The sequence below is a fragment of the Schistocerca piceifrons genome, chromosome 7, assembly GCF_021461385.2.
Source record: "Schistocerca piceifrons isolate TAMUIC-IGC-003096 chromosome 7, iqSchPice1.1, whole genome shotgun sequence".
NCBI lineage: Eukaryota > Metazoa > Arthropoda > Insecta > Orthoptera > Acrididae > Schistocerca > Schistocerca piceifrons.
The window spans coordinates 481,428,765-481,442,210 of NC_060144.1; the positions used below are offsets into that span (position 1 = coordinate 481,428,765).

The 13,446-nt window shown below is 37.7% G+C and overlaps 1 protein-coding gene across 2 annotated transcripts in view; it reads right to left on the minus strand.

The window, feature by feature from the left end:
- Positions 1-3,730: 3,730 nt before the first annotated feature.
- The window catches only part of LOC124804749 (cytoplasmic FMR1-interacting protein), a 143,335-nt gene continuing 133,619 nt past the window's right edge, over positions 3,731-13,446 (minus strand). For both annotated transcript variants that reach the window (XM_047265053.1, XM_047265051.1), the window contains 3 exons: positions 10,111-10,349; positions 6,892-7,039; positions 3,731-4,263 (listed from right to left, as the gene is read on the minus strand). In XM_047265053.1, coding sequence (XP_047121009.1) covers positions 4,054-4,263; positions 6,892-7,039; positions 10,111-10,349 — 597 coding nt within the window. In that variant the 3' untranslated portion in view covers positions 3,731-4,053. The remainder of the gene's footprint in view (positions 4,264-6,891; positions 7,040-10,110; positions 10,350-13,446) is intronic.

Genomic DNA, 13,446 nt, shown 5'->3' on the forward strand with positions numbered 1-13,446 from the left:
GAAGACTACATTGACGAGAAAGCTTGCATTCCCTAATAGATCTAAACTACTGATCCAAAGTAAACTTCTCTGTTTTGAGAATTAATGACCCTTGTTGCCTGATATCTAAATGTAAAAAAAAAAAAAAAAAAAAAAAAAAAAAAAAAAAAAAAAAAAAAAAAAAAAAAAATATATATATATATAAAAAAATAAAATAAAATCATAATGTGTGTAAATATTTCTCTCTCTTTCTTGACAATGTATTGTGAAAGAACTGTAGACTGCCATTTTCTGATCAAAAAGCTATCAATTTTGATACTCTTGCAAGAATAAGCTGAAGACATGAACTGCAATGAATGCTTGTAGCCCAGAACGAGATACACTAACTTTTTTCCAAGTTTCCTGTTGGCTTCTGTCTCTCCGCACAGGTTTGTATGTTTCAGCATTGTGTCATTTACAAATAGCCATCAAAACTAGCAGTGTTCTGTGTTTTGATGTTTCCCTGCTCAAATTGTTGTTGGTCCTGCCATCTGGTGTAAAAACATTTGCTTATGTATTCTTCCCAGTGCAAGCAAGATACGATCCAAAATCCCCCATTTTGTTTCATCTTTTCCAAATTCTGAATTGTGCACAAAAAATAGTAAAGGTAACTGCCACCTACCTCTTACTCCCTTTCACTGCTTTATCAAGTGTCATTTCTTCCTGAATGATATGCTGGTGGTGTCTATCTTGCAGATTTAACTTGTTTAGATATGTCACTTCCTGTAATGTCATCACTACTAGTTTCTATGTCTCTTTCAACTTCACTAACTTTTGGCTCAGTCTGAAACTCCTAAATGTTTCATTGCTCCTCATCTGGCAACTTACACATGGCGAAAGACAATAATCAGCTCAAAAGTTTTGGCATACTTTGTAGCATCATGTCACGAGCATTTGCAATACTTGCTGGTAACAAAGATGCAAAAAATAACCTTAAGTGATCAATATGACTGGTCCTGCAGTTTTAGATAAGCTGTAATGAAAGTATATATATTTCTAGAGTGCAATCTTTCATATCACAAAATTTCACTGTGGTTAATTTGACAGTAATCTCAGTTCTAATGATAAACAATTTCTTTAATCGATCCATGAATAAAACTTTTATCGCTAGAAATAAACATTTTGAAATAGATGTGAGAGATCCTTACCAAAGCATACTGAGCAGAAAATGATCTGCAACTGTGAACACACATTGCAGGGCCAATGTAAGATCCAAGCAGCTGCTATGGGTGCCAAGCTGAGGGGGGCCACCAGAGGCACATGTAGTTCAAAACACACACACACACACACACACACACACACACACACACAGGACATATCATATGAGGTCTGCAAAAAATAACCTTAAGTGATCAATATGACTGGTCCTGCAGTTTTAGATAAGCTGTAATGAAAGTATATATATTTCTAGAGTGCAATCTTTCATATCACAAAATTTCACTGTGGTTAATTTGACAGTAATCTCAGTTCTAATGATAAACAATTTCTTTAATCGATCCATGAATAAAACTTTTATCGCTAGAAATAAACATTTTGAAATAGATGTGAGAGATCCTTACCAAAGCATACTGAGCAGAAAATGATCTGCAACTGTGAACACACATTGCAGGGCCAATGTAAGATCCAAGCAGCTGCTATGGGTGCCAAGCTGAGGGGGGCCACCAGAGGCACATGTAGTTCAAAACACACACACACACACACACACACACACACACAGGACATATCATATGAGGTCTGTTCAAAAAATTCCGGAATATTCGTTATTTCACACCAATGGTGTGTTGGAGCGAATTGTGTTTGGCATCCTTGCACACGCCTGTGTTTAATGTGTAACAGCTGGAAGTTTCATTGTTGTATGTCAGTTAGTTATTATTCAGTGCTGTATTGAATATAATGTTGTGTTGCACAGTTTGGAAATTTCGAGATGTTACAGGAGCAATGTGTCTTCATTAAATTCTGTGTGAAACTCAATAAGACCTTTACAGAGACACACCAAATGATGCGGGAAGCCTACGGTGACGAGTGCTTAAGCCGTACTTGGTGTTACAAATGGTACACACGGTTTAAAAATGGTCAGATGGAAGTTAAAGATGACTCTTGTTGAGGACACCCTTTGCCGTCTACCAACAACCCTCATGGCAGGAACGTTGATGAAATTGTTTGCTTGCCAATCGAAGACTAACTTTCCGAGAAATTGCAGAATAATGTAACATTGTAATTGGATCATGTCATGAAATCCTAACACAGCATCTTGGAATGCATTGTGTTGCTGCCAAGTTTGTCTCATGGCTCGTGAGTCACGACCAGAATGATCTTCACCTCAGTCTGTGAAGACCTTTTCGATCGTGCAAATGAGAATGAAATGTTCCTTAAGAGAATCGTTAACAGGTGATGAGAGGTGGGTGTTGGGTTATGATGTTGAGACCGAGGTTCAATCTTCACAGTGGATCAGGAAACATCACAATGGGCCAGGAAACAATCTCCAAGACCACAAAAGTCTTGTCAGGATAGGTCAAATATCAAAGCCATTCTGAGTTTTCTTTGAGTTTGGAAGATTAGTTCATCATGAATTTGTGCCAGATGACAAACTGTTAATCGATGGTACTGTCGGAACCTGTTGCGATTGCCTGCGAGAAAATATGAGAAGGAAATGGCCTTAAATGTGGCAAGACAAGACAGTTTATGGCTCTTGCATCATGATAAAGCACCTGCACACTCATCCCTGTTGTTGCATGACTATTGCACAAAAAAATGAAATCACTGTGCTGCCTTGCCCTCTGTATTCTCCAGACTGGCCCCTGCAGACTTCTTTTTATTTCCAAAGCTGAAAACCTCATTGAAAGGATGAAGATTTGCAATGATAGACAAGATTAAAGAAAATTAGCAGATGGCACTTTGTTCAATCCAGCAAGAGGCATACCAAGACTGCTTTTGAAAGTGGAAATGGCATTGGGAGCAGTGCATCAATCGTGGAGTAGAGTATTTCGAAGGAGACCATGCACAATAAGTAAAAGGTGAGTGCAGAATAATTTCATGGACAAAGTTCTGGATTTTTTTAAACAGACATGGTAATTAGTAGAGAAACAACCTATTACCCTGCTGATTAGATTTTTTAAGGTCTTGCCAAGAGCTCAAGGAATGGCAACTAATGGATGAGGGATGGGAAATGATATGTTGCCTGGGTGGAAAAATGTTCTCAAACCACGTCTGACAAGTCGTACATCACCTTTACAGGTCTTCTGTTCCCTCGCAGCAGTACCCAACATGTGTCTTGTGTGCAGAACATACTATAACTGGTTTGGGTCGAAGTTTTTAAGTGTACATGGCCATGGTTCAACATATCAATGATTCTCTGAGGCAAGAAGTGTATCTGCTTAATCACATCAATACTGTATCTTAATATGTGGAATATAATCTAAAGAGTATTGTTATTTTAGTCTCCTTTATCACAAGACATAAATATGAGTATAAACTGTTACTTGCTAGAGATACAGTAATCTTCTTCTTGCCTGAATTAATACAAAGATTGCTTAATTTCTTCATGATTGATCCCAGTACAGCTATCACCTTAATGAACTGGCCACAATTCTTACCTTTCAGTGTAATTTCTCCTATCAAAGTTGCTCATGCCCCACTGTGTAGACTTAATTGTGAAACATCTTTCTATTTCCATTCATTTATTTACATCCTCCCAAAAGATTTTTACAAAATGTTTTTAAAAAAACTTTAATATATTTTATCAAATATACAAATACAATAACAGGATAGAAAATGGCAAGTGGAATATATTTTTAAGCAATGTGATAGTTAATACTGTGTTCACAATTCAGTTCTGGAAGCAGTATGAACGTGTGCAAATATGCAAGTGCACTGAAAACTACCAAACTAAACATAAATATTTTGGTTATAACATAGTACAAATGACATATGTCTGCTTGTCAGATGTCAGTTTCAACTGCATACAGACTGTGTGTGTTATCTTGACCTGTGATGCATATCACAGTATTTTTTTATTCTGGAATGGACCCAGCAAGTTTAATGCTGAACAGCCTGTCGAAGATGTTCTGGCCTGTAATAATGTGCTTGTGCAGCCAAAGAAGGATGTATTGGTGGTGGAAAACAACGGACATGTTCCACAGACATGACATCTGAATCACTTGACTTCAAGAACTTATTAAGCACTGCAAATATCTGTGAATTCAAAACTTGGAACCGCCGAATTCTGTCTACCATTCGCTTCAGTGCCTGAAAAATGAATTGCTTTAATTACTGTCTCAGCATTTTCTGCATATCCAAGTATTTCAAATGCTAAAACTTACAAGTTAGCTGTTTTATCATAAAAGAAAATAATTAGCTAACATAAAAGGCGTTTCAGTTGCATAAGTGAATACATGATCTTTTTCCAAACATGGGACATCTTTATAATGTTATGATATATCATAGTACCTTTGACACTCATATGTTTATAAGCACTTCATATGTATCAAAACATGTGGTGCGTGTTAGAAATCTATTCTGTGACAAATCTAAAGTGTTCAGTGAGAAAAATTTACATGTGGAACGATAAGAATGCAGTGGGAATGTATTTACATCTGTTGGACGTAAACTATGAAAACAAACACTCCAAACCGACATTTCACGTAAGTCTTATCCAATGCAAATCTGTAACACAACCATCTGTGTGGCGTGCTTATAATTATGCATTATTTATATTTTAGGACAATTAATATGTAAAAAAATGCACATGTTGTTAAGGAAACATGAAAATTGTAATGAAAGCATGAAAATTGTCTGAAGATGAATCATAATGATTCAAAACCCGTAACGGTACCTTTTGAATAAAGGAACGGAAAATAAATTTGTGGCTGGTTGCTGTCTCAACACCATCAACATTTATCTCTTGTTTTGTAGCTGTATGTGAGTTCACAAAGCATTAACCCTGCTTACTGGAGGTTTTGATGAATGCATTCCAGAGCAACAGTATACCACATACTCATGATCTAAGGCAGTGTTGGGCAAGTATGCAGCAGGGTCGCACTGCTTCCAGTTCCTCAGAAAAGATTTGGATATTCTTCCCACAATTGAACATGGTGTACATAGCTGTAGAATGAGGGGTGTTCATACTGGAGTCAAGATTGCTTATTGCATCCAATGGCCTCCAAGTAATTGTCTTCTGTGTGTGATGCTCAGTCTTGCCTTGGCAGTCGATAAAGATGGAGCTCCCACTCATGTCTGGTTTGAATTACATTTTGTGATTTGCTTTTTGTGTGCAAAAAATGACTTACTAGTATTACAACATGTCCTTGGTTCCCTCCACCCACCTACCCTTAATTTACGTTAATTTCTTCTGTCTCAACATTTTTTCACAATAACTACTCCTTTCCTCACTCAGTTTTAATTTTCTACATCTTTTATTTTCTTACCTGCCTATTTTTCACGGCCCCTTCCCACCTCTGTTACGTACAATGCACTTAGCTTTTCACCCTTATTAACTCATGCATGACGTTCAAGCAGTAATCTCTGTCTTGCACATTACCCTGTCTTCCACCTTTAAGCTCTCAGGTTTTCAAATCTCATCCAGTGCAGTCCCCAATGATCAGTTTTTCCTTCTCATCATGTCTGGTAAGTCTCCCCTGACCCATGGTTCTGGGTGACTTTCTCAAAATCTATTCCTAGGCCTCTCCAGTCCTTTACCTTCGCCCCTCTTCCTTTCCCTTCAACGCTTCTGCTTCAAGGAGAGCCCACTAGCTCTGAAATCTAGCCCTGATATTTCACCTGTCATAGCTGGCAGAACTTTGTGCCATTTGCTTTACAATTTCTGTTTCAGTTCACAGTTCGGTGTAATAATGATGTTCAGTGAAAACAACTTCTCATTTCTCTAGAATCTAAATCACTTATTTCTGACATATTGTTCTACACTTTTTGAGCTTAGACCGTTCTTTCTAGATGACGCATTTTTCACAAATACTGGTACAGAGCTTCTTTTATGTGTGTGTTCTGCTGCTGCTTGATGAGTAGATTTTTTATCTATCCAATTAAATTTTTTTTTCCAAAAATTGATTGATTTTGTTGTTGAAGAACTTATGTCACAGTGATCCAAAACAAAAGAAGAGGCATGCCATGAAGGGAGTGCTTTACTATCAGGAAAACACTTGTCTGCTCATTGGCTGTAAACCAATCTCATCAACAAATTTGAATGAGATACTGTCACACACCTGCCCTACTGCACAGACATAGCTCCAAGTGACTTCCATCTCTTCCCTGAATTTAAGAAATGCCTGGGTGGGACACATTTCACAACTGGAGAGGAGCTGAAAAAAGAAGTTTTAAGCTACCTTTGTGACATGGCAGGAGAGTCCTACGATGCAGACATACAGAAGATGGTACACCAAATGCAAAAATACACCTATCTCTATGGCAATTATGTCAAAAAATAGGTAGAAGTCTAAGCTTTCCACACATGTATTATTCAGTACTAACAGACATGTTTTTCCATTGTGAAAAATAATTGGTAACCTTATTTTATGGACAACCCTCATAGTTCCAACCAAGAATCTTTTCCTGATATTTCATCTGCGCCATTTGCTGCTTTACAATTTCTGTTTCATTTCACAGTTTGGTGTAATAATGATGTTCAGTGAAAACAACTTGCCATTTCTCTATAATCTAAATCACTTATTTCTGACATATTGTTCTACACTTTTTGAGCTTAGACCATTCTTTCTGGGTGATTCATTTTTCACAAGTCCCGGTACAACCAACCTGTCCTATTTGGTTACAGACAGAATTTCATTACTGTGAGACTATGGTGAACAGACAGATGCCAGTAAAAAGTGTTTTCTAAAACAATAGGACAACAATAAATGTACTTACAATTCCTTTAACATTTTCATCCTTGTTGTCAACTCTTTGAACTCTCAATATATGATAACAAAAATCTAATGCCTCAAAGCGACGCTGTTGTCCCAGTAGAACAATCATAGTGCAGCCAGCCCAGTTCAGACCTTCTCCAAACAGCTCCCTAGTTGCACAAGAGAGATGCCTTAGTGGACAATTTATGTATCTGTCAACTTAATAAAACTAAAAAAATACAAATTAAACTTCATTCTATGTAATCATTAATACATAACATTTTGATACTAAAAAATGTAAAGTGTCTGAATACTTCTTAAACAATAGTAACTTTTTGTAATCCTTGCCTCCTTCTTTCTCTTGTCATGTGCTTATAACTAATTACACTGCTGGGCATTAAAACTGCAATACCATAAATGATAGCAAGCAAATAAAATGTTATGTATCACGCATATACAGTTGTGTAGGAAGAATAAATCATTAAATTTGTATTGGTGCAGATTGTGAAATTTACTACAAAGAGCTGCCACTTTTAGCAACACCGGCTGTAAACCAGCTCAACATAGAGTTGAACTAAGCTAGCCATGGCATTTCATGCCATGCTGCTTCAGGTCTTCGTAAGAATTCATCAGTCATAGCAGTTGGCACACCAGTCTCTTGTTAACCTGTGACCAGATGTTTTCAATGGGTGAGAGATCTGGAGAACATTTTGGCCAGGTCAGTCATCTAACTCCCACTATATTGAGGGAAGGCAGGACAGCAGGGGCAACACACAGTCTTGCATTTTCTTGTAGAAAGGTAACATCTCAGAGACAAAGTCAGCGGTCTTAACGTGTCAGATGTGCAATGGCCACTGTCCAAATCAGGGCTGTGATAACCAAAGCAGCTCTCCAACTGCTGGACCCAAATGACAATGACAAAAGACAAATGCAATCTAACAGCATTTGTTCTCCTTGGAGCCCCTACACATGGTTTGTCTTTTATGATGCATACACAAAACCAGGACTTGTTTGAAAAGACAATACTATGCTACTCCTTCGCCCAGTGTTGTCATTGGGCACATCACTGTCAGTATGCCTCTTTGAGCTGCCGTGTCACAGGCAAACGCAACAATGATTATGGTGTTGACAATTTTTGGTGCTCCAGACATAACTGCCTGCGTAGATACTTATCTTGCTGTAAACAAGCCCGTTATAGGGCTGTATGATTCTGTATGGCCATGTGAGCAAACTGTGTCCACTCACACGCTATTTGAGGACATCTTTTGAAATCCTGCATAGTGTTGAGTATAGCCCTCCTGATCCCGTTGATTGCATATTCACAGCCACAGGATTCTGCCTAACGCAGCAATACTGAATGAAAAATGAAATTCTTGACGAGTCACAATCCTTTTGCTGTCGAATTCCGACAAATGCTGATAGGTGTTTCATCTTTTTACCTGGGGACATAACCTGATCTTTTCACAAACAACAAATATTCAAACAAAACCCACTGCGTAATATTTGCTAATATACAGAATGTATGAAGTAGACGAAGATGAGATATAGTGCAAGAAAATCTGACAGCACTGGATGACCTAATTTGAAACAAGGCCCTTGAAGTAGATGACAGTCCCTCATAATTATCAGAATGCTTCGGAGAGTCATTGAAGGTAGAACTATTTTACCTGGTGTGCAAGATATGAAACATACAAAAATACCTTCAGATTTCATAAAGAATGTAATAATACATACTTCAAAGAAGACAGGTGCTCATAGGAGTGAATGGTACCAAACCATCAGTTTAATATGTCATGTTTTCAAAATACTGACACAAATTATGTACAGAGGATTGGAATAACTAGTAGGAGCCAATCTTGGGGAAGACTGGTCTGGGTTCTAGAGAAATGTAAGAACTCGTGAGGCAATACTGAAATACTGACCCTACAACTTCTCTTAGAAAATAAGTGAAGGGAAGGCAAACTTACATTTATCGCATTTGTAGAATGCTTTTTGAAATTATTAAGATAGCAGGAGTAAAATACAGGAAGCAAAAGGCTATTTACAACTAACACAGAAACCAAACAACAGTAGTTAAGAGTCGCGGGGCACGAAAGGGAATTAATAGCTCAGAAGGGATTGAGACAGGGTTGTAGCCTATACCTGACACTACAACTGTACAGTGAGCAAGGAATAAAGAAGACCGATGAGAAATATGGAACTGAATCAAAGTTGAGGAAGAATAAATAACAACTCTGCAGTCTGTTGAAAACATTGTAATTCTATCAGACATGGGCAAGAACTTGGAGAACAACTGAACAGAATAGATAGCATCTTGAAAAGAGGTTATAAGATTACCATAAACAAAAGTAAAACAAGGCAATGGAATGTAGTCTGCCTAAATCATGTGATGCTGATAGAATTAGGTTACAAAATTAGACAACAAAGGTAGAATATGAGTTTTTTTTTGAGCAGCACAAAATACTGATTATGGCTGAAGTGGAGAAGGCATAAAATGCATACTGACAATAGTGAGAAAAGCATTTATGAAAAAGAGATGTCTGTTACCCTCAAATATAAATTTAAATGTCCAGAAAGTTTGTATATAGTTTAACCTTATATGGAAGTGAAAAGTGGTTGATAAACAGTTCACACAAGAAGTGAACAGAACCTTTTGAAATGTGGCGCTACAGAAAAATGGCGGCAAAATAATTTGTAGATTGAACAACTAATGAAGTGGCACTGAATTAAACTGGGGGAAAAAGAAATTTATTGCTAAGCCATGCTAAAAGAAGTACTCTGCTGATAGGACATCCTGGACATCGCAGAATTGTTAATATGGTAACAAAGGGAAAAGAAAGAGACTGTGGGGGAGAGCAAAGCTTGAATAGAGTAAGCACACTTAAATGGAAGTACACTGCAGTAGTTATGTAGGGATGAAAAGTCTTGTGGAGAGCTGTTCAGTCCAGACTTCTGACTGAAGACCACAACAACAAAATGTAGACTGAGTTACTCCTACCTACTTGTGTGGTTGTCCTGAAATGCTAACCATTTACACATCTAAGCACATGATAAAACTTCATGCCAATTAGACATTTTTTGTCAGTTGCCTTTATGGTGTTGCATTTTAATGACGAGTAGCATAGTTCAAAGAAGTTGGCTCTTCACACAGTAGCAAAAAGAGTTCATTCTTAAAAAATAAACACAGACTGTTTTTACTTCCATATATCAGAAACAAAGTTAAGTTTCCTGGAAAACTTACTCTACAGTGAATTCTGTTTCCCCAACTGGAATGCAGTACACAAACTGCAAAGCAGACCACAAACGATGAAATTCAGTGCATTCATCAACATTCATTACACCATTTGTTGGTGGTGGTCCCACCCAAATAGGATCATCAAGAAAGCTTCTGAGACGACTCAGAACCACTTCAAATATTGACAAACCACAGCAGAGACGTTCTCTTGTCAGAAGGTCTCCTTCTCTTGCTATTAGTGCTTGCTGAAATAAGGAAATAAGATAACTTGACAGTGATTCCACAATCTCATTTGTCAGCATTTATTCAAAGTGATGTTTAACACAGTGTCTCTAAATCATCAAAGTTTAATACTTATGTTACACATTTTACACATTTTTTGTGCATACTTCTTAGGTGATGAAATTGTATAGTGTTGTGAAGCCATAGAGCAAGGGGTTGTTAAATGTTTTATTTGCAGTTCTCCCTCCATTTTACAGAAAAAAAGATATCTTAATACTTCAAGGACACTAATTATGTTTGTATGTAAGTGTACATTCTATTAATGGCATACAATCTTTATATTGGCTTCCTGTTTTCTAATCCACCTTAACAAACATAATAGCCCAGGCATAATTATCTAAAAGAGAGAAGTCACCACTCCTTTTTTAGAGCAAACAAGCTTGGGCCCCACAGTGATCAAATATTGAATTTTTAATTATAGGAAAGAAAACACAAATGCCAGTGATTTGGAATCTAACACACACACACACACACACACACACACACACACACACACACACGACTGTAGGACAGGAGACACACACACACACTATCTTATCATCACAAACACCTCGTAATATTGTCAGACGCATTGGAGGTGTGTGCTCTTCTGTTATGCTTCATGAAATAACTACGTACTTTTGTAAATTCTCAGGTCCAATAAGCTGTGTTGAACTAACTGTACAGAAAAAAGAAAAATACTGTTTCCCATCTCGATTTATTTCAAGTAAAGGTGCTTCTGACCTTCACATTTAGTACCATTAAACACTAACAAACAATCCTGTTTTCACGTCATGGAGAAGCTCTTGATGCAAGGAGAGGCTCTCAATGCAACCGATCAGGATTTTCAGAACTCAGTTGTTAATTGTTCCGTGAATTCGTGTGCCCAGATCAATGCAACTATGCTTCATTGGGAAAAAAGTGCATCTCAACATGCGACTATTTTCTTGGACTTCTTTCCGAATCCACTTCTAAATCATCTAGTTTAATCCTGTTTGAAACACTTGGCTTTTTAGAGTTTTGTTTATCTTAACATAGATCCAATCTCAAAATTTCTTTACTAACCTATGTATTGGCAAAGCATTGGGAACTTGTACAACGGGAAATTTCATTATAAAGGTAACCTTAATTCGTCAAATGACAATTATTCTTTTATAGTTCATCCCAAGAAATACAGGGTGACACACGGGAGACGGACTGTTTTGAAATGCGTAGTACTGAGGGCGCAGTGGTGGGAGGTGGCCCTGGTGGGGGTAGTTCTGATCCACACAAGACGCCATTTTATTTACTCGGACACTATTGAGCAGTGGGGCTTGCAACATCAAGTGTTTGTCTCTAACAGTTTCGTGAAAAGTGGTGAGTCTATTATTGCAATGCAGCGATTGTTTCGTGTGCAGTTTAATGTCAGTCGACATGGAGCTGTTCCGAGCCATAACACAATCCTCAGATGGGTGGAAAACTTCAGATCAACTGGAAACATACTGGATAAGAAGCATCCTGGCCTGAGACGCAGAGTAACGACACCAGAAAATGTTGAAAGGGTAAGGCAAGCGGCAGTCAGAAGCCCAGGACCATCAACTAGATGTCATGCTAGTGAGTTACGAATCAATTGTGAATCGGTTAGATGAATTTTGCATAAAGAATTAAAATTCCATCCCTACAAAATGCTCATCCAACAACTTAAGGAAACTCATTTCGCTGTACGAGAAGACTTCGCTTACAGAATGCAAGTGATTTTGTGATCAAATAAAAATGAAATTTTATTGATGAGCGATGAAGCTCATTTTCATTTAAATGGGACCGTAAATAAGCAAAACCTATGTTACTGGGCTCCAGAGCACCCACACCTTATCCACCAGTGTTCTCTACACTCAGAAAAAGTAAAAGTCTGGTGTGCTCTTGGCTCTGTTGGCATTATTGGACCTTATTTTTTTGAAGAGAACGGGGCCACAGTTACTGCTAATTCGGTTCGATACATTCATATGCTTGAAACATTCTTGAAACCATAACTAAGAAGATGACGAATCCCTTTAAAATGTGTTTGGTTCCAGCAGGATGGAGCAACATCGCACACCGCAAACACTTCAATGACAGTTCTTAGACACATGTTTCCTCGCCGGATTATCTCACAGTTTGGCAATGTTCCTTGGCCTCCCATGTCTCCCGACTTGTCAGTATGTGGCTTTTTTCTGTGTGGGGAACTGTGTCTATAACCACAAACCACGAAATTTGGACGAGTTGAAGAATGCAGTCATTCAAGAAATTGCTGCTGCCATCCCTGCAGAGATTTTAGTCTGTGTGATGGAGGATTTTGAGAAGAGTCTTGAGTCCTTCATTCTAAATGTTGGACATCACCTTGACGACATTATTTTTCACAAATAACTTTTTTAACCAAAATGAAAAATAATGAGCTTTGATTTTGTGTAAGTAAACATGCATTAATTTTAAAGTTGGCCGAGTATTATTGCATTAAAAGCCGTCCATCTCCCGTGTGTCACCCTGTACTTATTGAACCTTTGTCTATAATGCAATGAATGGAAACTACACACAACAAAGGAAACGAAGTATACTCAAATCGCTCAGTAAATGAGCAACAACACTCTGTTAACCAAAGTGCCACCTGTCCAGCAGGATGTAGTGGCTGGACTACTTACGAGGGTAATGTTTCCTGCACAATGCTGAAGACAGTGCTTGTGTAACATGTTAATCACCTTGTATTTTATTTTTCGAAACAAAACATGTTGTTAACAAGTAGCAGCAGGCACAAGCACAAACAGAAATTTCCACAAAAAACACATACAAGACCCAAGATCTAGCGAACAAAACAGGAACTACAAAAGTTTGACATCATTCTTGAATATTGAAAAGAAAATATCAACCATCCTCTGTGGTTTAAAAAAATGTAAATAAAAATAAAAGAATACTACAATACAGATTTGGGAGGTATCTTCAAAACAGAACTATTCTGTAAGGCCCTGTCAATACACTCCCAATATACATCCTTTTCAGACTCCACTGCTTGCTTATCTACTGCTGTGTGTTCTATTCCAATAGTACTACCGTATGTTGCAGCCACAGTCA